The sequence below is a fragment of the Mytilus edulis genome, chromosome 10, assembly GCF_963676685.1.
Source record: "Mytilus edulis chromosome 10, xbMytEdul2.2, whole genome shotgun sequence".
In the NCBI taxonomy this organism is placed as follows: Eukaryota; Metazoa; Mollusca; class Bivalvia; order Mytilida; family Mytilidae; genus Mytilus; species Mytilus edulis.
Window position 1 is genome coordinate 7121671 of NC_092353.1, and position 25409 is coordinate 7147079.

A 25409-nucleotide genomic window follows, 5' to 3' on the forward strand; every position below is an offset into this window, starting at 1 on the left:
AATAATAACAATAAAATTGCTTTAAAATCAGTTAGTGGATTCCCCCATATTTGTTATTTATCAATTCATAATATTTTTGTGACAAGGTAGGTCAAAGACATGTTATCTACCGCAAAATAAGATATTGATAAACTAAAAAAGGAACGTTCGGACTAGTTCACTTGATCCAAGTACATATAGAGACTTTAAACATTGTCCCTTTAAATTATTCATTCATTCATTGTTTCTGGCTTGAATGCTAATGATGCTGTTTTATCTGGTCACTGAAAGGGCACAGACAAGAGAAACAAAACGATCTTCAATTTATCAATAATTGTCTGATTACCCAATATAACTTGTTTTGTTTTAAAGAATTCTTGCCAGAGGAATACATGTATAAGTTAAACAAATTTAATATTCTAACAACCTCATGCTTATTGTAATAATTCGCATCTTTTTTAAATTTGGAAATGACGCAAATTAGTTAGTAGCCATGCTTTGAATGATATTTCAAAGTAAGTTATTATTTGCCAGCTTAAAAAACAAATTTACACAGAGAACTGGCTGTTGTATATAAATATCGTCACTTTGATTTCTTTCATACTAAAGATGTGCATTCGTTTGCATGTGCGAGATGCATAAGGCAAAACCATAACAAACAATAAACAAGTGGAGCTGACCACAACCTGGCCAGAAATGTAAACGAATAATAAACAAAATGTCTGCCCTTATATTATTACACCTATACATTGCATTTATTGTATAATTGAATGTTCGCGTTCTGAATATATATATGTAATATTCTACAATAAACGTTAAGAAAATAACAAACAATCAAGCCATCGTATTCGTTTCAACTTCTTTATTTAACCCCCAAACGAATAAAATAAAATTTCAAATGATTCATCATTCTACTGTTGAACTAAACATAGATAACAGAAACCGCCAAAATTATTGGACAGTATAACAAAAAGATAGCAGCAATCGCCGAGTATATTGAACAAACCAAACAAACCATTCAACATCGCCTGACTCCTCAACACAGATAAAAAGACAAACAAACAATGAAAATTAAGAACGAATAACACGTGATCCATCAAGCCTGATTTATTACTATCGACTGTTTGGCTACCACAATTAGTATAATATCAACATAAACACAAAGTGCAGATATTTTGTTCATTTGAATAAATTCTCTATTGGTCCAAAGGACTGACACGGAAATATAAATATTTTAATTCCTAGTCTTTCCTGTCTGTTTAAAGTATGGCGGTGTTTGGAAACGCGATAGGTATGTATTTGCATGTTGGTCCAATCGGAATATTGACGTTATGTCTAATATTCCGTGATAGGTGAGAGCCATGCTTTTTTCATGTTTTAGAAACTTTTTAACAATTATCTGACAGATAGCACAGATGCCATGTTGAAAAAACAAAATGTTTGCCCCTTTCAATTAGAATAACATATACATGCTAGTGTAAGTCTGTATTTAACTAAATAATTTTGCCTTTTGATTAGAAACTTCGTTTTGAATTTTCTAGAAGTTTGATGTTTTTGTAATTCTACTTTTTACCATTTGCATTTTTTGTGAAATTGAATACCTTGACTAATCGTGAATGTTATACAAACTACAATCAATCGATTTGGTCAAATTGGAAAAAAGTTTAGGGAGCAATTTTCTTCATGATTGACTTGCGATTGTATAAACCGAATCGATAAGAAATAGCTATAAAATACATGAGATAACAAGAATCGACACATATATTCTACGGTGCTCCCTTGACAAAAAGACAAACTTACAAGATAGAATGCACGAGTATGATACATGAACTGATACAGTTATGGCTTCTGTATATCACCAGGTGTAATTTGTTGATTGAGGATATCTGAAGCAACTTTAAGATGAAGAAAAAACCCAAATTACCGCAAATTGCCATTTTTGTTAATCGTTAGAAGATGGAAGTTATGACCAGAAGGTGTGCAAATGGTATTGAATAGAAGATGAATGTTTAGAAGGAGTGTATGTCCCTCTAATAATCATACCGATAACATTCAAACATATTTCGTAACACAAATTATATCGTAATAAGTAAATAGGCTATAGAGACACACACAATTCAAATTTCAAATTTACGAAAGTGGAACTCCTCAATATATTTCTTCACCTGAAAAAAAACCATATGCTGTTGTGAAATATGTATGTAGAAGGGATAACGCAGGAAAGAAACCATAAAATGTATTTATAGTAGTGCTAAAGTAAACGACTGCACTTTATAACTTAAAAACATAAACTACGATATATCTGCCCTATAAGATTGCTCTTGCATAACGATCAAATAAATAAAGTTTAAATATCAAAATTCATTTTAATTAGTTACACTCAAGGACTTATAAACCCCTTTAAAAGTAAAATATATTTTGAAAATACAGTTTTACCTAAGTTACTTTTAGTTTGGTTTAATGTTATACCTTTTTATCTTTATCGCCCACTGATAGTTATCTTAAATCAGGTAACAAACATACGGAAACCCCAGTGAAAAATCCTTCATTCGTACATAACCTTTTCCACACATTTTCCTAAACTTTTCAAACTAACATAGTGTGTGTAATTGTCAATCAAAGATGTGCACCTATATTGATGGAGGTGAGGATTTTTCAAATCTGAATATGTTTTAGAGAAGTCTTCCGACGGTACTGTCATGCTTTCTAAGACACATAACGGAGATTTGTTTTGTTTTTTGTTAACAATTATCAAAGTTACCAGGATTATAATTAAATACGCCAGGCGCGCGTTTCGTCTACATAAGACTCACCAGTGACGCTCATATCAAAATAGTTATAAAGCCAAACAAGTACAAAGTTGAAAAGCTTTGAGGACCCGAAATCCAAACAGTTGTGCCAAAAAGGCTTAGGTAATCTATTCCTTGGATAAGAAAATCTTTAGTTTTTCGAAAAATTTAAAGTTTTGTCAACAGAAAATTTATTAAAATGGCCATATTATTATGATATTCAAGTCAACACCGAAATGCTGACTACTGGGCTGGTGGTACCCTCGGGGACGAAACGTCCACCAGCAGTGTCATAGACCCAGTTGTGTAAATAGTTATCAAAGATACCAGGATTATTATTTGATACGCAATACGCGCGTTTCGTCTGCATGTCTACATACGACTCATCAGTGACGCTCATACTAAAATAGTTATAAAGCCAAACAAGTACAAATATAAAGAGCATTGAAGTCCCGAAATTCCAAACAGTTGTGCCAAATACGGCTAAACACTACTCAATTCAGTATTAATGTAAACTTACATCTATTTTACTTATAAAAAAATTGTGTTATTTAGTTGACCTCTAGATAGCTTAAATCAGTTACACTGCAAATTATCAGATTCGACTCCATTATCTAAAAGGAAATAAACATTTAGCGGGAGATACCGCACATCATTTGTTTAATTTTCTCAAGTCTTTCCATGTTCTGCATCCTATGAACATGTGTTATGGGAACTGTTGACATAACTGAATTCATAAGAAAATATTTTTAAACACTTACAATAATTTTTTACATCTTTAATTTGATATTATTATAGAGGAAACGTACCGTCAAATAAAGGGAGAGAAGAAAACGTGCTTCTCATAAACAATTTGTATTTCGTCTGTTTTTCTGAGTTATACTGAAAATCCATTTCATAAGTTCCACATTGTTCTTCACATAGCAGACTATGTCGTCAGGTGTTTTTTTATTATTAATTTATACACATTGTATAATTGTGGCGCATTGATTTTTAAATTTTCCCCAACATCGTATTAAACGGATGAGGACATTTATCGTTTTCAGCAAAATGTAAATAATCAATAGAACACAACACACAAATTTATTCATGAAACATTTATATATTTACAAATAGGTAATGAATTGTATAAACTTAATGCGTTCTATTCTTTAGTGTATTCATTTTACTGTTCCGTATTGTATATTCTTCATTTTGATGGTATTGTCCACATTACTCCTGAAATTAAATATACAAATATATAAAGTTAACTCGTTTCTTCCATAGATAATTTAAGTTCATCCTCATAGTTGATCACCAACAAATGTTCAGTTTAACATCAGTAATAAAGTTTTGTTTCAAAGATTTATTTGTTTCAATTGATACCTAACTTTCATACTTGTTAATTTAAAATCGACTTCAATAACAAACGAATACTTTCACAGCAAAATGAACAATTAGAGAGTTATGACGTCATCATTCCAGAGATTGTCGTCCCCTGTATGAATTGGTTGACAATGGCAATATGTTAAGTCGATGATTACTCGTTGTCGTGATCTTTAAATCGTTAGACATCAAAAATGGCCTTACATGCATCGGTGTTCTTTTCCCGATTATAATATATGTTCGAAAAAGTCATGTTTTGGACTACGGGTTATATCCATGCATAAAAAGATATGCTTACTCTGTGGACGCGCTTAGTATCGCTCCGCTTGGAGTTGATGCGATTTTCACGGACTGTTAAATCATTCATAACAAGAAATGATTACAGAGTCTAACTTCCTATTACGATATGATTTTATTTCTCTCAAAGCTGTTATATGTGTGTACCCTTAGAATAATATAACACATCACAAACTTGCGTGAAGTTGTACGCGTTGATAATGGTAGTCTCAATAATTTTTCATATTTTGTGAATTTATTCTATCAATAGTAATTCATGAGTTTTAACATATCAAAATTAAATGTTTCTGCAATAAGTCTATTCGCCAATATGAAAAAAAAATTAATTTATTCAGATGAATACAATTTTTTTTTTCAAAACGATTTTAATGGATTCAATTTAGGAATTCTGGTGGAAAAGTTCCATCATTCTAAACTATACCTGTGCCTATGTATGAAATATACCAAACCGACCATCAACATCACAGCAGCTGCACATCCAATAGCGATTCCTGCCACCAAACCAATAGAAAGTGCTGTTTCTTTAGCATGTTCTTTAACTAAAATAACCAAAAGAAAAAAGATTATTATTATGAAAAAATAAATAGATACGCTTCAACAAAAACATGATGCAATTGCTATGTTTTCGAATAATTTGAATTGCTAGAGCATATGAATATATAACTCCATCCCGCACTGCCTCTACCTACGGAGGTTTCTACTGTTTTAATATAAATGTGTTCTAGTCCTGAACTAGCATAAGCTATTTGACACTGGACGTTTGTCAACCAATGATCAATCATCATCAATCTATAAAATGTTAGCTTGTTCTCGTGAATCATTTTGTTTCATATTCATGCATTGCATAAAATACAACTTGGAGATAAAACCACATTTTAAAATCAAGAATTATATTTTTTTCTACCGTATACATGTATTTTAAATGGAGGTAGAATAATATACATATTTATCAATGGTTTTACATTGTATTATTTCTGTAAAATTTTGTTTGATATAACTCATTTGTAAATTTTGAAAGTTTATAAAAAAACCTTAAAAGTCCCTGATAGTAGAACTGATCACAAATGGATATTTATATATACCTTCACAAGTGCCAGTAGTTTGATTACATGTTCCTCCAAGACAGTTGCCACAACCGTGATAGCAATTATTACCATAATGTCCAGGTTCACATTTTAAACAATCACCAGAAAATTGATCGCAAGTTTCATTTAAACAATAACCAAAACAAGGTAAAAAAAAAACATATGTCACCTCTCAAACCATCTTTACATCCATGTATACATGTTCCATTAATTGGGTCACATAAATCTTCAGTGCAGCCCGTTTCACATCTTAAGCAGTATTTTCTGAAACTATAAGGATTCTTATACCATCCTGGCGTACAACCTTCAATACAATCTCCTGTACTACCATTACATTTGTAAAACCCATCATTGCAAGCATCGCAACTTGCATATTCAGAATTACGTTTATTTTAAAACTGGGTACATTTGGAGAAAAAAAAAAGTAAAATCACAAAAATACTGAACTTAGAGGAATATCAATTCGGAAAGTCCATAATCACATGGCAAAATCAAAAAAACAAAACGTATCAAAAACGAATGGACAAGAACTGTCATATTTCTGACTTGGTACAGGCATTTTCAAATGTAGAAAATGGTGGATTAAACCTGGTTCTATAGCGTTAACCCTCTCACTTTAATGACAGTCTCATCAAATTCCATCTGGGTACATTTAGAGCAGTGTGGCGTTAGGAGGGAAAATCCGTATTTGCATGTGGAATAATACCAATCAGGTTCACATCCATCCGGACATACACCGGTTGTTGAATTACAAACAGTGTCATGTCCAATACAATGGCTGTTGCATTTATCAACACAGTGTTTCCCGTAATATCCCGACTCACACCCGTCTAAATATGCACCAGTGGTATTATCACAGTGTAAATGTCCGCCATTATAATTGTCACTACATCTACAACATCCACCTATTTCCGGATACCAACCAGAATTTTTACATTTGACACAGCGCCAACCAGATTCATGTCTCGAGCATTGGTCCAAGTCGCAAGTATATTGGTCACCAAATTTTCTCGTTGAATTAAATCTGGTGCATTTTGCACCGTCCCTTGTGCATTATGTACAATTATTAGGACAAGAATTTTCGCAATATCGACCATAATATCCCTTGAGCATACATTACAAGTAATATTATCGATGCCGAATTCCGACAGTTCACTGGGCATTGTAGTTCACATTTGTTTCCAAACCAGCCTTTTGAATATTTATTACAAGTATCATTCTCGCTACACGAGTCGCAGTGTGCTATGCAGTTCAGCTGACAGTTGGAACCACCGTAACCAGGTTTACATGAATAAGTAGAACAAATGTCATGTGTTCGATCACATGACTCGCACCTGTCATTGCAATTGTCCTCACATGACTTCCCCCAAAACCCAGCATTGCATGCAATAGTACATTCACCAGTTTGTTGGTCACAGAAACTACCTTCGCGGCAGTTTGAGTGACAATTCTTTTCGCAATGATCTCCATAGAAAGACCTCTTGCAAACATTACAAAATCCACTTTGATTACAATAATTTTTGTAACATCTTTCTGGGCAGGTGTCAGTACAGTTTACACCATAATATGATCTCTTACAATATGTACATTAGCCTGTACTTCTGTGACATCCATACATGCAGTTTTTTGGACATGTCGAGCTAAATTCGGACCCAAAGTACCCATCTAGACAACTTCCGTTACAATAACCAGTCAGATTATTACATCCATTAGAACAATTTATACAATCTGAAAGGAAGGATAGCTTTATCTAGTCTATAACTTATACAGGTTAGTCTGCCTTTAGAAACATCAATTTCTATGAATGTAAAGAGATGCGTGGCATACATTTCATGGACAGAAACAGAGAGACACTAATAATAATAATAATAATAATAATAATAATAATAATAATAATAATAATAATAATAATAATAATAATAATAATAATAATAATAATAATAATAATAATAATAATAATTTACAAATCTCGTATGAATGCACAATTAATTTCAACTGAGCTAATACAGAGCTTGGCACTTTGTTGAGACCCTAGTGTATTCCTGAATAATTTCTGTTGACGTCTCTTTTAGATTATGCATCGTGTATTTTGTATCTTTAAGATATCAATTAATTGTTCTTTTGTACATGTGTGCACAACATCACGTAAACTTTGCATCATTGTCTACAGCAGTAATATGCAGCTCTAAATAGATGTTGATTATATGGAAATATCAAATTCAATTTATTTTGACTCTTTTATATTCGAATCTCAGTGGGTGTTAAAAACTTTCTTTGTTTGACACCATTTATAATGTTTTCCGCACTTTTTTTCTAGGTATTGGCATCAGCCTTGTTCGCCTATTCTAATAGAAAAAACTGATTTTAATCCCGTTGTCTTCAGTATAAATTCTCAATTATTAGATATAAAAAAGAAGATGTGGTATGATTGCCAATGAGACAACTCTCTACAAGAGACCAAAATAAAACACAGAAATTATCAACTCAGCTTTGAAAAATGTTTGGTAAAGCAAATTTGCATAACGATTTAGCTGTATGGAGTGCCCTATCGATACCATCACATTGCTGAGGTAGAATCAAGTATACATATTACAATAAGGAGGTGTACTATGATTTCCTGTTAGAAAACTATCCACTGGATGGAGATGGAACTAACGTTATGACATTGTACGGCATTCAACAATGACAAAACCTTTACTTGAAAGTACTAAGCTATATAAATGCTCCATTCCTTTCCTGTCTTGATAAAATAGAAACTTAATGTAACTTTAAGCTTGAAGAACAAAGCTATGACGTTTTCTGCTAAACATTGGGAAAATTATATGTTTTTCATTTTAAAGTAATTGGACTCTACATGAACTGAATAACAAAACAATAAATTAATATAATAATAACATGATTTTTGAAGACATGTTAAACTACGTACAAAAGTTAGAATATCTTAAAGATATTAATGTGCACTATAAATTACTGATAAACTTTATCTGCAGCAGATTATTATCTATTTATCTTTAAGACTGAGATAGCCTCTCTTTTCATGATGCCTTCGTATAGCATTTGTTTTGTGAGACTTTTCCAATATAAGCATTCACGAAACTCAATAATAGCATTTTATTGTTAAATAATTTGTCGATTTTAAAATTGAAAGCAACTACTTTAACGAGTACAAATAACTAGAATACAGTAAGTAAAGTAAGTAAGTAAATAGTTTATTATAGTGTCACGATCCAATATACATCATCATATACAATATAAAAATCTTTAAAACCATATTAGATCCCTGCCTTTAAGACATATGAGACACTTTCATCCTTTTCAAACTAAAAAATATATACTATAATGTAAAAGAAATATTTAAATAACAAAACTTTTCATGATACTAAAAATTCTAAGAAAACTCTTTTAAGTTCATTTATACAATCAATAATGATTAAAAATTTACAAATTAATTTTCCTACGTTTAAACATAAGATGTAATGTCTTGGCTAATAAAACCTTAGCATGATCACAGTTCATAATAAAATCAAATTTTTCATCAGAGTTAAAAGCATTAAAAGTGTTATTCAAAGCATTAATATAATTAAAAAGTTCTTCTCTTATATCTGAATAAAAATTACAGTCTATTAAAAAATGTTGTTCTGTCTCTATAAAATTGTTATTGCAGAAAAGACAAAGTCTATCACATAATGGAGTGGTCGGCTTGGTGTAACGTCCGGTCTCAACCGCAAGCGGCAGCGATCCACATCGAAAGTTTAAAAATAAAATGCGTCGATGGTCACGAAAGTTGATTGTTTTAACAAATAGACTAGTTTTGCAATTGTTTTTAAACCTTCTGAATGTTCTAAGCTTGTTTCCATTTACAGAATTTTTATCGTCAAAAACATCAATTAACCATTTCTCTTGATCTATAGCTGTTAATTTGTCTTGAGCCATTCGTAGCTTTTGTTTGGTTGTTATGTTGAGATTGATTAAAAAGTTCAATTCAGATTTTCTCAGTAAAGCTAATACACGTGAATGCCAAGATCGTTGTTTTGCCTTACTAGTTTCATGGATAGTCCGAACTATTCTATCATCCTCTAAATTAGAAAGTTTGAAAAATAATCTCATAACTTCAATGTTCTGTTTTGTTTTAACTGTTGTCCATCCCATATCTCCACGAACGGCTAGATTGGTGGAGTTTTTAAAGGCCCCTAAAAAGTATCTACATGCCCTATTTTGCACAGTTTCTAGTTGCTTATGTTCCGATATACCCCAGATACTTGATCCATACAACAATACAGGTTGAACAAGGTTTTCATATAATTTTTCATATATATCAAAGTCCATTCCACCACAGGCTATAAATTTGGTATACAGTGCCGACAAAGCTCGACTTGCCGATTTTCTTACTTCTCTAACCGTAAACTTCCAGTCTAGGTGTTCATCTATCCACATTCCAAGATATCTATATTTGCTGTCGTACTTTACAACGGTATTTCCACACGAAAAATCAAAGTTAGATCGAGGTGAGGATCCACTTCTGAAATGCACTACACCAGTTTTGTCAAAATTTATACATAATCTCCATTTCAAACACCATATATGAACAATATTTAACATTTGCTGAAGTGATTCTTCGTCGGGCGCCAATAGAACAATGTCATCTGCGTATAATAATATCGAAATCATACTATCTGCATTAATTGGTATACCCAAATTCAAAGAGTTGATTTCATCTGCCAGATCGTTTACATAAACTGAGAACAGAGTCGGAGATAATTTACATCCTTGTTTCACACCCAAATTAACGTTAAACATATCTGTCATGTACCCATTGATTTTTACTGCGTAACGAACATCTACGTACAATGACTGTAACCCTTTCAAGAACTTTCCATTTATACCAAGTGCCATCAGTTTATACCACAACATTTCTCTGTTCACGGTGTCAAAGGCCTTTTTTGCGTCGATGAAGCACGCAAAAGTCGACTTACGTTCAATTTTCCTATTAGTTATAAGAGTTGTTAAAGCGTAAAGATGTTCCATACAGCCACGATCCTTCCTGAAACCGTTTTGCTCGTCAGCAAGAATGTTGTTGTCTTCTAACCAAGATGACAATCGTACATTTAGAATGTCAGCATATATTTTACAAGGAATTGACATAAGAGCTATTCCTCTATATCCCAGAGGATCACGGTTGTCTTTATCTGGTTTTAAAATCGGATTGATTAAGATTTGGTTCCAAGTTTCTGGTACAACTCCGTTATCGAATGCAAATTTTACGATCCTGAATATCATATCAACACATGAATTGTTGCGGAGAAATTCTGCGCATATCTGGTCTAACCCGTCGGACTTGTTCAACTTTGCACGATAAACAGATTTTTCCACGTCCTGATATGAAATATCAGAGTTTAATGTGTCCGAGTTATTCTCAATATTGTTCACTAGGTCATGATCTACTTGTTGTTGAATAAATGTTAGAAATCCCTCATCGTATTCCCCGTCGCTAGTGTTAAACAAATGTTCATATTCATTTTTCCAGGTTTCATAAACAACATTTATATCCTTGCTGATATTGCCATTAGGTAGACGAACTTCCATTGGTATTTTGTCACGTCTATCTTTCGCTATTCCTAGTTTTCCTATTTTTCGCCAAAAATCCCTCGTATTACTTTCTTTCGATAGATCAAAAAGTTCTTTTTGTTGACGCAATTGATAATTACGCTTTTCCTTTCGCAAAAGTTTATCAAAATCATTTCTGGCTGTTACGAAATGTTCTCTAAGATGTTTTTTCTTCGGTCCACATATCTTACACTTTAGCCAAACTTTCTCTTGTTCACATGCGTTCTCCCAATGTTCTTGAAGGTTTTCGTTCCAGTATGGTTTATATTTTGACTTTCTACTAGTTATTTTATGCTGGTCATCATGTGCACTCTTGTATCCTATTTTTGAGATAACTTCACTATCAATCAATTGAAATAAATTACTGTATGCTTCGTCAACGTCTCGTCTATCTGCAAGTGCATTTTCTATTTTGTTTATAGTTTGTTCAATTTTTTCTCGAGCATTGTCATCATTTAAGAAATCGTTAGGAATTTGGTAAGATTTTGGTTTATTTGGAATTCGTTTTAAATTTGTCGGATATTTTAACAAGGTATTATGAGGTACAAATGCTTCCCTTTTTATTACTGCCTGTAGCACTGAATGATCTGGTATTTGGCTGCACTCTTGAAGATCTAAGGAATCAGTTATATCAGACATGGTTTTCACATTGAAGTCTATGCACGAGTTTAAATTTTCGTGAGTTGTGAATATATAGTCAACTACCGATTTACCACGTTTTGAGATGCATGTTAAGTCTTGTTTTCCTTTTCTTCCGTTTATCATACAAATATTACAATCGACTAGAAAGTCAATGAGTAAATCTCCATTTGCATTTGATCCTTGGTCAATTGTCTCTCGACTTGGTATCTCGTCTACCCCTTCTATAAAGTCAGATGTATCTGAGCATCTAGAATTAAAATCTCCAACTATATATAATTTGCCTAAATTCTGATACATGTACACTTGCCTAGTAAGATCGGAATAAAATTGTTCGGGATCATTTGTTAGTGTTGAGCCTTTAGGTGGTAAGTAACACACACATATACAAAACGTTTCATGCTCATTGGTAAGTTTCACCCAGAGTATGTCTTCTATGCTTTCATCTAATACTTCTATCTTGTACTGTTGTTCAATAATATCTTTAACGAATACTCCAACTCCTCCTGATCCACGTTTTGCTTTTTTATGATTTATTTTTCGGTTGTTTCCATAAAAATGATAGCCGTCTATATTAATTTTATTTTTACCAATCAGAAATGTTTCACATACACCAATGATGTCGCAGCTCAAATGTTCTAAAACTGTTTTTCGAAAGTTATAATTATCACTTTCAACATGATGCGACCAACCGCCTACGTTCCAAACACCAAGCAATAATTCCTATCTTCCATCATTTTGTGACTGATTTCGCTGAAAATTTCGCACTAATTTTCCTTGTGAGACTTTAAATTCGTTTAGTTTTCCCATCTCCTTTAAAATGGTGCGCATGTTGGAATTTGCCACTCTGGTTTCATATGGGATATCACTTTCAATATAAACGTTTCTATACTTTTGTATTTTTCTAAGTTCTTTTTTCTTTTCCATAATTTCTACTTTGTTTTGTTTTGATTGCAATCTTGCTATAACAACTCCAGGTCGTGGTCCATTCGACTTTTTTTTTTACACAATTGATTGCTATTGATTAGTATGATAATGATCTTAAATTCACCATATCAAATAAACCTTCTTTTTTGTCGAATGTAAAGAAAGTTGTTTTACTTGTCCCTAGCATACATGTATATATGAAAACGGGGATCGAAAATGAGAATATTTATAATTATCTACAAGTGACAAGGGTCGAAGATATATCCATATGCATGGAACTGTACTGCCTTCAACTATGAGCAAAACTCATACTGTATTGTAAGCTATTGGCATGGAGATTACAAAATGTGAAACAATTCAATAGTCTGACAGCTATCGAACAACACAAAACAGACAGAAACCAATCGCTAACACTATTGTAGGTTATTGAATTATGCCAGGTACATCTACATAAATAATTGTAGTATCGTATTGATATAGTTCCAAATTATGAGTTGTTGCCAAATAATACCAGACCACGTAAATTGACGGACATCTGTTGACCGTTAGGAATAGTTTATTTATATAGTGTTTTACAAATAATTGACATTATCAAGTGAAAAACCTACTAAGATAGTCTACTAAGGTAATAAATAGATTAGAAAACCTTTTTGACACGCTAACTTGACCTTATCATTGAATTGATAAACGTTATCCTGTTTCAAAATAACATGTCTTTCTGAGATATAATGTGTAAATTACTAAATGAACATAATCATGAAATAATTTGCTTTTCGGCAAAAATGTATAATAATTAATATTTTACATACCTTGATTTTTTCACAATGTATATTTGTTATAGATACAAACACGAGAGTTATTCCAACTAAAACAAAATGAAAACAAGTGACTTTCATTGTGGAAACAAATTTGTGAAGATATCATTATAATCCGTGATTTTATAAAATATGGCAATATTTCACAATAAATTATTTTAAAAGCAAAACATAAATTATCCTATATTTTTAATTCTCAAAATAGTTTTTGTGTGAAATAGGTTAATCAAGGTGACCTGTTATCTACATGTATTACAAACCAACAGATTACTAGGTTAGAAATAATCATATCGCATAGGAATGTTCGGACTCTTGGACTTAATTCAATATCTTTTATATTAAGATTTGGATGTTAACTGATGCCTCAAACTGTTTTTCATTTTATTTGATTTGAATCACATATTACACAAACATAGTTTCCGCCATTAATTTCTGCTAATCGTTCCCTGAAAATCAACGTTTTTCTCTGGCAGCTCTCGACACAAATGCATTATAACCTCAGGCTCTCGTCTTTTTGTTATTTCGAAATGCTCCAAAAATTGAGTAATCATTCATATCTAGCAATTAAAATTTTAACTTTTTAAATTTTGACATTTAATTGCGATCGGAAAGATTTGATACAAATGGATGACTATTTTAAAATAGTGACGAAACATGCGGTATTACAAAATATACCCAACTAATTTAGAAATGTAACATATTATTTATTTGTCACTATTGTTGAATTTTTTATACTTATAAGATGAGAGTTACGTAGAGGGAGCGTATTTGTATCGATTGCTACAAGTTAAGTGTGTTTATGTGTGTGGGTGTTTGTGTGTACTGATTTAATTTAATCATCACCAAACGATAACAATCAAATATATTTCGTAACACGCGTGCGATAAAATTCCTAAATTGTAATACTACTTTAGGTGAACTTATATTTAAATAAATTTTAGAAATTAGAACTGTTCAACATATTTCTTCATCTCAGGAAAATACGTTGTTTATAAATACAGGTATGATAAAATAGTTTTCTCAGGAGTAAAACCATAAAAATCAAGGAACAAAATAAGCTAAATAATATTGATAGGTTAATTGTGCTCCTTTTCGAGATATTTATGTTGTTTTAAAATGGTGTGAAAAGGCTGAATCGGAATTTTACCTTATATTTGCAATGGTTCGATAATAATTCGATTTGAGTCTCAAATCGAAAGAAAAAGACCTAGAATCTGCTTAAATTTTGATAAATGACCATTTAATGAATTATTGAAGACCAATGTAAAAAGTTTTGTGCGGTTATGCAGTTGTAAACTTGAATTCTACTGGCTGCCTTGCCATCTGCTAAATAACCATGTTCGCCGTACACAACCCAATCAAATTGTCCCAATAGAAGAAACCTTCTTACAGCCAATCAGAAATCGCGTTGTAATATGTTGACCTTTAACCAATGTGCTCAAACTATTGACCTGAAATCATGTGTGCTATAAAAAGAACAAAGTAAGGTACACGCTGTCTTGTGATAACCTTCGTGTATTGCCCTACATAAGACCAGTTGACCTGTTAGCCTGTCCGCTCGTGGAAATTTCCACTGGTTGACATCTATACATGCATGACGCAATCAATGGCTTTATCAATTTAAAGAAATTCAAATAAAATATATTTAATATACATCTCTGTATTGTATTATACAAACTTAACAATAATAACAGATTTGAAGAAAACAAAATTCGTCCAGAAAACCCTTGAAAATATAAATAAGAAAAAAAATATAAGATGGAATGAAACAAAGTGAAATGCTCCCGATCACATTAAACCAAACGGTAAATAAAAATATGTTCTAAAACTATCAGATCTGTTCTTCTTCTAAAAATGAAGTCATTCTTTTTTATAAACAATAGTTACGGAACAGTTGTTGAAAACTTGTGGAAAAAATGTACGATTTATGTTTACGGCATTTTCAGTAAAATCGTTAAACAGTTCATTTAGATTAACACCTTGCAATGATTTATTAAATGACTGTGTGCTGTTTCCTTGTTGGGTTGTATTTTAATGTTTTGGCTTTTAAAAACGTATTGCATGGAAAAGGTCCACTAAACGTCAACGGCGGCGCTTTGTATTCCTTAGCAGATGTATACAGTTCTAGTCTTTTGTCCAACGTTATAAGTAACGGAACTCCGTTCTGTGCTCATAAGTGTGGTGCTGGCTGTTGTAATATTCGGTAGAGGAAGAAATGTAGAAGAAGGACCAATTGCTAAAGTTTTAGGAGGCACTGTACAACTTGAGCTTGGTAAAGCACGAATATTTGATGATGTTTCACCAGCAGTTAAAGCTAATGCTTTAGATTGTTCAGTGATGCTTTCTGTTAACGTCTGTCCCATACGTATCTGATCATCATTATCAACCCGCTGATACAAAGAAAGGGATGCTACTGACTTATGTTCAGTTACGGTCATGATCTGTGCATTGCAATATGAGTTTTTAGCTAGAACAGTAGCCCCGGTAGCACGGATTGAATGGTTAGTGTAAATTTCAGACAAATGAAGTTGCACTTCTTGCTCAGGTATGACATGAAATTGCCAAGCGTTTTTTCGCCCACAGGAATGTTATAATACCATGAAGGGTCCTCTTCTCACAACTGATCGTTTGGTCTCTGTCATAGTTTGTCACACTCTGGATTTAATTTATTTACATACTTTTCAAAGGAGGACACGGGGCTATATTCAGAACCGGAATATTCTGGCATTATCCCTGAAGGTTTTTCTTTGTCACTGCTGTGATGGTTTTTTGTCAACTCATCTAAAGTTTTAAACAACATATTTAAGCCCCGTCTTCGGATCTTTTTTTTTTTTTTTTTTTTACAGAAAACGTGTATTTTGTCATTTGTGGCATATTTTCCATTCCCCCTCGACAAAAATACAGGCGAATATCAAACTGAACTTTATTTTAAGTCTAAATGGAGTATTTGGTGATAAATATATTGAGGTATACATTTTTCTTCTGTCACCTTCGTCAATAGACGGATAATGCTCGACGTCTCCTAATCCCATGCGTGTAAGTTCTGCCATTGCCGCTTTAAAATTTTCTCTGGAAGCGCTCACACTTTCATCATTCACAATGTCAATTTTTTTATTGTACGGTGGAGCCTTTAAATATATATTCCATGAGTATCTCAAGCACTGCAGTGAATTTGTTTTATAACGATTTCCATCAGCTTTACGCACATCCATAAATAATCAAAAAGCTGAAAGCTCTGAGGAAAAATGACGCCACTGTCTCTAATATTGGGATATTTTTTATGCAAGTCTTGATTTTCACATACCGTAATTAGTTTAACAATGCAACATGTGTCGTAAGCACCTATATATATATCTATACTATTAAACGAGAAGACCTCATTTTGTGTGTCGCTTCTCTTCCTTACACAATAAATCAATCGTCATGTATCTATGTCCTATCGGTACAGTGGATAGTCATATTTGTCATCCATTCATATGGTTATTCAGATTGAGTTATTTTGGAAGAAAAACGAGAAAAAAGGCGTCCGGATATGTTTCCGTCATTGCACGAAATTTTAAGTCATATTAGACTTCCGGTTTGCGTTTTTTTTTCTCTGTATACCTTGAACATACATATACTACGAATAAAGAGTATTTTCTGTCTGATATCATTTTCAAGTTAACTATCCACGGCGGTCACAGAGTTTATTAGATAGAGATGGTCTGTATATTATATCAATGACCGCCGTGGATCGATTATAAAACTGAGAATTAAAAGTAAAAACAAAATACACTTTTTAGTAATGAATGAGAGGGGGGGGGGGGGGGGGGGCAGGACTTTTTCGGGACGTCGGGATCGGGTGCTTTTAAGATCGGAATTTCGGGATGACGGGATATTTAATTCTTATTAAATTCGGGACCTCGGGATTTCATGTTTGTACATGTAAGCCCGGGATGTCGGGATCAGGAACCCTACGACACCACCACCCCCCTTTATGAATGTTCATAATATACAGTTAAGCGCTAAAATTAATATTATTATTCATGTGTTATTAAAATTAATAGAGAACATTTTTTTTGGGGAAAAGGAGGAGCCGGGCTAGAAAAACAATTGTCCTGTCCCAAAGTACCTATGACTTTTGATACCTTTTCTGAAATTCTCCAGTCTTTAAATCCTATATACATAAATTCATTGATTACAAAAAAAAAAAAGATGTGGTATGATTGCCAATGAGACAGCTCTCCATAAGAGACCAAAATGACACCGAAATTAACAAATACAGGTCACCTTACGGCCTTCAACAATGAGCAAAGTCAATACCCATAGTCAGATATAAAAGGCCACGAAATGACAATGTAAAACAATTCAAATGAGAAAACTAACGGCCTTATGTGTGTACAAAAAAACAAATATATAACACATAAACAAACGACAACCACAGAATTACAGGCTCCTGCCTTGAATGTTCATAATATACTAAATGTATGTTCATAATGAAATAAATAGAAAACAAAAAATTGGGAATTTTGGAAATAGGAGGGGGATACAAAAAACATTTTCCTGTCCCCAAGTACCTATGACTTTTGATACTTTTCCTAAAATTCTCAAGTCATTAAATATCTTACAAAATTCTTCCTACAACACTTTACATACTTTCAACCACGCTCTGAATGCCCGCGATTTCGCGGGTGTGTTCTAGTATATATACTATTAAACGAGAAGACCTCATTTTGTGTGTCGCTTCTCCTCCTTCCACAATAAATTTATCATCATGCCTCTGTGTCCTATAGGTAACATGTATAGTCGCATTTGTCATCCATTCTTATGATCATTCAGTTTTTGGTTATTTTGGGATAAAAACGAAAAAGAATGCGTCCGGATATTTTCCCGTCATTGGACAAAACTTTAAGTCAGATTAGACTTCCGGTTTGTGTTTTTCTGTACATTGAATATATACAAAGACTATGAATAAAGTATATACATTTGCTTTCTGCTATCATTTTGAGTTCCAGCATGTATCATCCTTGCTTAACGTGTTTCAGTTTGGGTTATTTTGGGAGGAAAACGAAAATGAATAATATTTGCTATTTACTATTAATTAGTTAACAGTGGCGGATCCAGAACTTTTCATAAGGGAGGGGGCGCTGACGGTTTGTGTTTTTCTGTACTTTGAACATACAAAGACTATGAATAACGTATATACATTTGCTTTCGGCTATCATTTTGAGTTCTAGCATGTATCATCCTTGCTTAACGTGTTTCAGTTTGGGTTATTTTGGGAGGAAAATATTTATTATTTACTATCAATTAGTTTACAGTGGCGGATCCAGAACTTTTCATAAGGGAGGGGGCGCTGACTGACATAAAAAAAAAGGGGGGGGGTTCCTCCCATGCTTCAGTGATTCCCCATATAATTAACAATTTTTTTTTCAACGAAATGGGGGGCAGGTTCTTTCGTATCAGGTGATAGATCTTCATGATGGTATTGAACATTTAATTTATATGTACAAATAAATGACCTCGACAGTTTTGTTGACGTTCTATTCTTTCATGTTATGACATAATTTTTTTGGTATTCTATGTAAATTGTATGAAAATATCTTTTGCTTGTATGAGAAGAGCAAGAGATGGGGGTAATCTTTTGAATGCTGCCAGCAAAATAATAAAATAAAAATCATTATCATTTTTAATTTTCAATAAAATTGAGAATGTTTTTCACTGAAATGTGGGGGAACTCTTCTGATTATAGAAATTATAGTTCAAATTGAGTTATCTCCCGTTTATCAAAAATAATCTCAATTAAATTGGTATTAAATAACTTTGATGGGTAGTTTTATAGGCAAACTTATACGACATCTCCTTATTTTTATATAGACCGTTCAGGCCGACACGAAACATAGATATCTACAAAAAAAAGAAAAATATACAAATACCGATCTATATTAAGGGAATTTGCGAACGGAGCTTTTTTACACACTTTGTTTTTCTCATATGAAATCAAGAACCTGAAATTGCATTTGTTTACATTTCGTTGGTAGAAGAGAGACGAAACATACCAGAGAGACATCCAAATCATAAGTCGTGAATAAACTGAAAACGCCATGGTTGAATAAGAAAAGAAAAACACTAACATACAATACAAACAATAGTGCGTAAAACACAACATAGAAACTAAAGACTAAACAACACGAACCCAACCAAAAATTGGGGGTGAACTCAGGTGTGCCGAAAGGGTAAGCAGACCCTGGCCCACATGTGAAACCCATCGTGTTGTTCATGTTAGTACAAACCCGGTAAAATTTTATTCGGGTAGGTCACATTCTTGAGACAAACAAGATACAAACACATACCGGTACCATACCCCCGTCTCGTTAAACAATTATAGTGTTAGTAGAATAAACCAGAGCAAGCGAGGCTTGAAGACTACTTAAAAATCTGAGAGAGGCAAAGTTGTCAAGAAATTTTCATTTCTATCGAAATCAGATTATTTCACCAAAAAAAGCATTGCCCTTAAATGGGGATTATTTAAAATTTTCTTTACTAATGTTTTACGTGTGTTTACAATCTAATTTAAATTAAAACTCCGCACTTGCTCCTCCTTATTTATATGTCGCGAACGAGGAGCAAGTATCTCTCATGGAATCTTTAAGTTTACATACAAATTGAAGGTTTGGAAGGCCATAAAAAAGGGTTCATCCACTAATTGTACAGACAAAATACTTGATTCGAGATAACTTACAATCAGTAGCCGATTATTTTCTGAAAACATGTTAATTTTGTTATACCCCAGTCACACTAGGCCACGATCGAACAAAATTGATATTTTAATGATCGTAGTACGATCGTGTAGATCGCAGTAAGGTCGTATCACGGTCGTGGTGAGATCTTCAAGATCGTGATGAGCGTGGCCAACTTTGAACATGTTCAAAAACAATCGTGGTACGGTCATGGCGAAATCAAGTCGTAGTAGAAGCGTAGCGAGAGCGCAATAAGGTCATATTAAGATCGCAAAGGTCGCTGTACCATCGTAGCGAGAGCGTGATTCTATTCAGAGAGACTGCACTACGATTTCACAGCGACGTTATTACGACCTCACTACGACCACCACGTTCTCACCGCGACCCAACTACGCTTCCACTACGACTATACCACATTTACACCACGCTGTTCAAGACCAAAGTACGATTCTAGCACGCCCTTGCCGTCCTCATCACGCTCTTCTTATGACCTGACTACATTCATACTACGACCATCAATCTCATTGTCATTTTCACATAAAATATATTATATATTTCTAGGTTTTGTTTGTCTGTATGTAGTTCTTGTGCATTTTCTCTAACGGCTCAACCATGCTTCTCGTTTATATAGATTAGACCGTTTGAATGGTTTTATACTAGTAATTTGTTGGCCCCTTTAGAGCTTGCTGTTCGATGTTAGCCAAGTCTCCGTGTTGAAGGCCGTACCTTGGCTTATAATGGTTTACTTTTATAAATTGTTACTTGGATGGAGAAATGTCTCATTGGCACTCACACCACATCTTCCTATATCTATTGACACATCTGTGTCATCTCTGCTATCGTTCATTGAAATATCGTCATTTGAGCTTTATGGACCAGCAATAGGTTGTAATTTAGGTTGGATTAGTCGGTCCGAAATCTCTGCTTAATCAGGATTCGTTAATATCAGAGCTCCCTCTGCCTCTACATCAACACCTTCCACCACGTCCACGTGTTCTAGAAGATTTTGGTGGCATGACTGTATTGAAAGAAATAGAAGGAATGAAATTGTTTTGATATGGAACACGATGTTGACGTTATTACTGATAACACAGTAAGATCGCGGTATGAACGTAGTATAATCGTGGTAAACGCGTACTACAATCGCAGTAAAAGCGTGGTAAAATCGAGTTGCAATCGGATATAACTCGTGGTATTGTCGTAGCGAGAACGTGATGAACGTAGAAAGATCTTAATAAGCGTAGTGAGGTCGCAGAATAAGCGCGGTGAGAACGTGGCATAATCGTAGCGGGATCGTTTTAGAAGCGTAATGAGGTCGTAGTAGCATCGTGAAAGCAACGGAATTTTTCATTTTCATGCCGCTCATACCGCGACTCACCACGATCTAAATTTATTTTAGATCGCGGTGAGCGTAGTGCGATCGTGGTCTAGTGGGACTGGGGCTTAAGGGAGCAAACATTTAACTTCAAAAGGAAAATGGGGTATGGTATTTGCGCCTGAGTCAGAAATGTTTTCTAGCACAAAGCACGAACAATTTGATTTAGTTTTTCAACGCTATCGATGAACAGTTATTTTGTTCAAAATTTAACACTGGATTCTGAATTTTGTTTTCTCTTCTACTTGAACAGAATATTTTTTCATCAATTTGGGAGATTTACTTTTTAAGAAAAAACAACACACCCTTTTTGAAGCTACATATTATAATAGTCGTGTTTGGCCCCGATTATAAAATTGAATTGTACAAGATAAAATATGTTTGAAATTGTCTTAAAGACATGTTAGAAAGTAAAATTTAACTATTTGCGTCAAAGTTTTATTTTAAAGCGTTGATTTCTACATCCAAAATAGGTCAAAATAAGAGATTTTGACGAAATTTGACAAAATTGGCCAGATTTCAACCAAATTTAGGACCAGGAAACATAGAGCTCAGGCGTCGACAAACTAAATATTCAAGTTAAACATGTGAAATGTCATTACAAACATTGTGTTCAAAAATCTTTTTTGTCGACGTATGCGCTCTATGTTTCCTGTCCAATAATCAATGCAAAATTTACCAATTTTCATTGATTTTTCGTGGGAAATCAAAATGAGTACTGTCTGTGACGTCGTCAGTAGAACGCAGGAACGTGATTTTTCAACAAATAAGCTTATTTCCTATCTAGTCAATGTATTAGCTATGATTCCTTGTGATATTGGTCAATAAATCCTAATTTGAAATTTGAGGTAAAATAGAAGGCCATTTTAGGATCTTATCGAACCTGCTCCTATGAAATGTAACTACTCGACCAAGTTCATTATAGATAGAGATATTTGTAAGCAGCAAGAATACCCTTGTAGATATCGAAAATGAGCAGGCTAGTGCCGTTCAAAGACAGCACTCGCACCCGCAAAGTGGAAAGGGATTAATATAAGTTGTAATAACTTATTTCCCAATCCACTATAAATAAATATGTTAAAACTAAGCTAAGAGGTATAGGGAGAGGGTTGAGATCTCACAAACATGTTTAACCCCGCCGCATTTTTGCGCCTGTCCCAAGTCAGGAGCCTCTGGCCTTTGTTAGTCTTGTATTATTTTAATTTTAGTTTCTTGTGTACAATTTGGAAATTAGTATGGCGTTCATTGTCACTGAGCTAGTATATATTTGTTTAGGGGCCAGCTGAAGGACGCCTCCGGGTGCGGAAATTTCTCGCTACATTGAAGACCTGTTGGTGACCTTCTGCTGTTGTTTTTTTCTATGGTCGGGTTGTTTTCTCTTTGGCACATTCCCCATTTCCTTTCTCAATTTTATTCACTATATAGAGAAGATGGTTCTGACGTTTTTAGTATTATGCGATTGGTCAATTTACTTGGTTGATTTCAAGTTTCTTTTTTGTTTGGCTTAACGTTCAGTGGAAACTATTACACGTCAGGAACCTGATATTTCAGGAACCTGATGTTCAGTGGTTGTCGTTTGTTGATGTGATTCTCGTTTATATATATATATATATATAATAAGACTGTAGGTTTTCCTGTTTGAATAGTTTAACACTTGTCATTTTGAGGCCCTTTATAACTTGCTATTGGTTATGAGTCGAGTTTCCGTGTAGAAGACCGTACTTTGACCTGTAATGGTTTACTTTTACAAATTGGGACTTGGATGGATAGTTATCACATTGGCACTCATACCACACATTTTCCTTAAATCTATACACATTGCGTTTAATCGTCGCGCAATGACTATTGTAAATGTTTATCTTGATGAATCTTTTCATTTCAATGTGATATAAGAATCCATTTAAACAGTTGCATCGTAAATACGTTGAATGAAATTAACGTAACTTGATACTTTCCAAATCGTTCGAATGGTAAGAACAAAACGATTCGGGGATTGTGTTTTAACCACTATCTAGAAAATAAGAAAATAAATGACCGACAATTGTTTTGTGTTTTTGTTTAAAAAAAATCATAATAAGGCTAGACTCGTTTATAAGACATTGATAATTTGTACAAAAGGCAAATTGGGTGGCCAAATAGAGATATATCACGTGAAATAGCGAGAAAGTCATAAATTTTCATATCCAACAATTCAAACTTTATGGAGTCGAATACATCAGTACAATGTAGCAACACAGAACAGATTCTAAAAAAATCATATATCCTGTCAAACAAGAATCAAGAACTGCGGAAAAAACTGCATGTTCCTAGTACGTGCTTTCAAAAAAAGTAGGAGATACCATACATGCGTTCACGTAACAGATTTGATATGGCGGAAAAAAAACCATCTTAAGTATCAAATAGAAGAAACGATTTGAAACTACATTAACAATATATATATATATATATATAGTGTTTATCAATTCCGAACTGCAAAAACATATGATTCAACATATGGTTTCGGTAAAATTCTATATCGTTGGGACTTTTCTGTTTATCAAATCGAGGTTTCTGGTAACGTTGATTCATGGCACTCTTCAAAGGAACTTTAAACCCGCTGTAATTGTTTGCACGTGTCCTAAGTCACTGGAATCTGATGTTCAGTAGTTGTCGTTTGTTGATGTAGTACATAAGTGTTTGTCGTTTCTTTTTTATATAGATTAGACCGTTAGTTTTCCCGTTTGAATGGTTTTACGCTATAGTATTTTAGGGCCCTTCATAGCTTGCTGTACGATGTGAGCCAATGCTCCATGTTAAAGACCGTACTTTGACCTATAATGGTTTACTTTTATAAAGTGTGACTTGGGTGTAGAGTTGTCTAATAGGCACTCATACAACCTCTTCTTATATCTATTGTTTAATCCATGTTTTCTACTTAATATGAGTTTTGAAATTTACTTTGGCATCTTTCGCCTCTCTTTTAATGACCATGAGAAACTCTGATTGGTTTTACACAAACACGTGTGCATGAAGTGGCCTAATACGACATATCAGTATTTACCATATATGGGACAAAAGCGAGCGAGAGAACAGCATGGTACCACACATACATCCACTAGATAAAGCACACCTACATGTACAGAACATTTACGTAACAGATCATTATTAATTAAAATAGAAGAATAGACCATACAAACCAAAACTAATATCAAATATCATTTAATACTTCTAAAAATACCGAATTCGATGTTTTAGTATATAAATATAGCAAATTCGATGTTTTAGTATACAAGTATAGCGAAATTAATTTTGTTTAGGTGTTTTGACAGATTTAAAGTACAAAAATAACTTCAAATATTATACATTTTGTTGAAAATTTTACACAAGGGAATCATTTAGCAATTCATGCAGTTGTATAAAGTATTTCGTACATCCCACAATAACATCTGATTGAAATTGTAGATGAGGCTTGTCAATAATTCATGATTGTTATTTCAAAACTGTTGATGGAAATCTATTGAATGGTAAAAACGTGCTTGATTTTTTTTATGAATTTACCGATTCCATTCAAGCTTTCAGATATGAAATATTTAATTTGATATATACATGATATAGCAGCTAATACTAAATTATGTAGAACGCCAACATTGCAATTTAGTATGCATTTTTATCTAATTGAAAGGTGAAATTCTGCGAGGGTCGATATAATTGTCACGACGTATTGATTTTTACCCAATGATTTATAAAATCCTTGTTTTCCCCAAAGGGTCATGTGGCAAATATTTAGGATGAATATTATACGAATCCTCGTTATGGTCGTACATACGTTTATAAAT

The 25409-nt window shown here is 33.4% G+C and overlaps 1 protein-coding gene across 1 annotated transcript; it reads right to left on the minus strand.

Moving 5' to 3' along the window:
• Nucleotides 1–3928: 3928 nt before the first annotated feature.
• LOC139492294 (uncharacterized) lies at nt 3929–16550 on the minus strand. The gene is made up of 4 exons (XM_071280513.1): nt 16490–16550; nt 8974–12402; nt 4852–4969; nt 3929–3986 (listed from the first exon to the last, which is right to left on the minus strand). Exons 1-4 carry the CDS (start codon nt 16548–16550, stop codon nt 3929–3931), a joined length of 3666 nt encoding a protein of 1221 aa, XP_071136614.1.
• Nucleotides 16551–25409: the final 8859 nt, after the last annotated feature.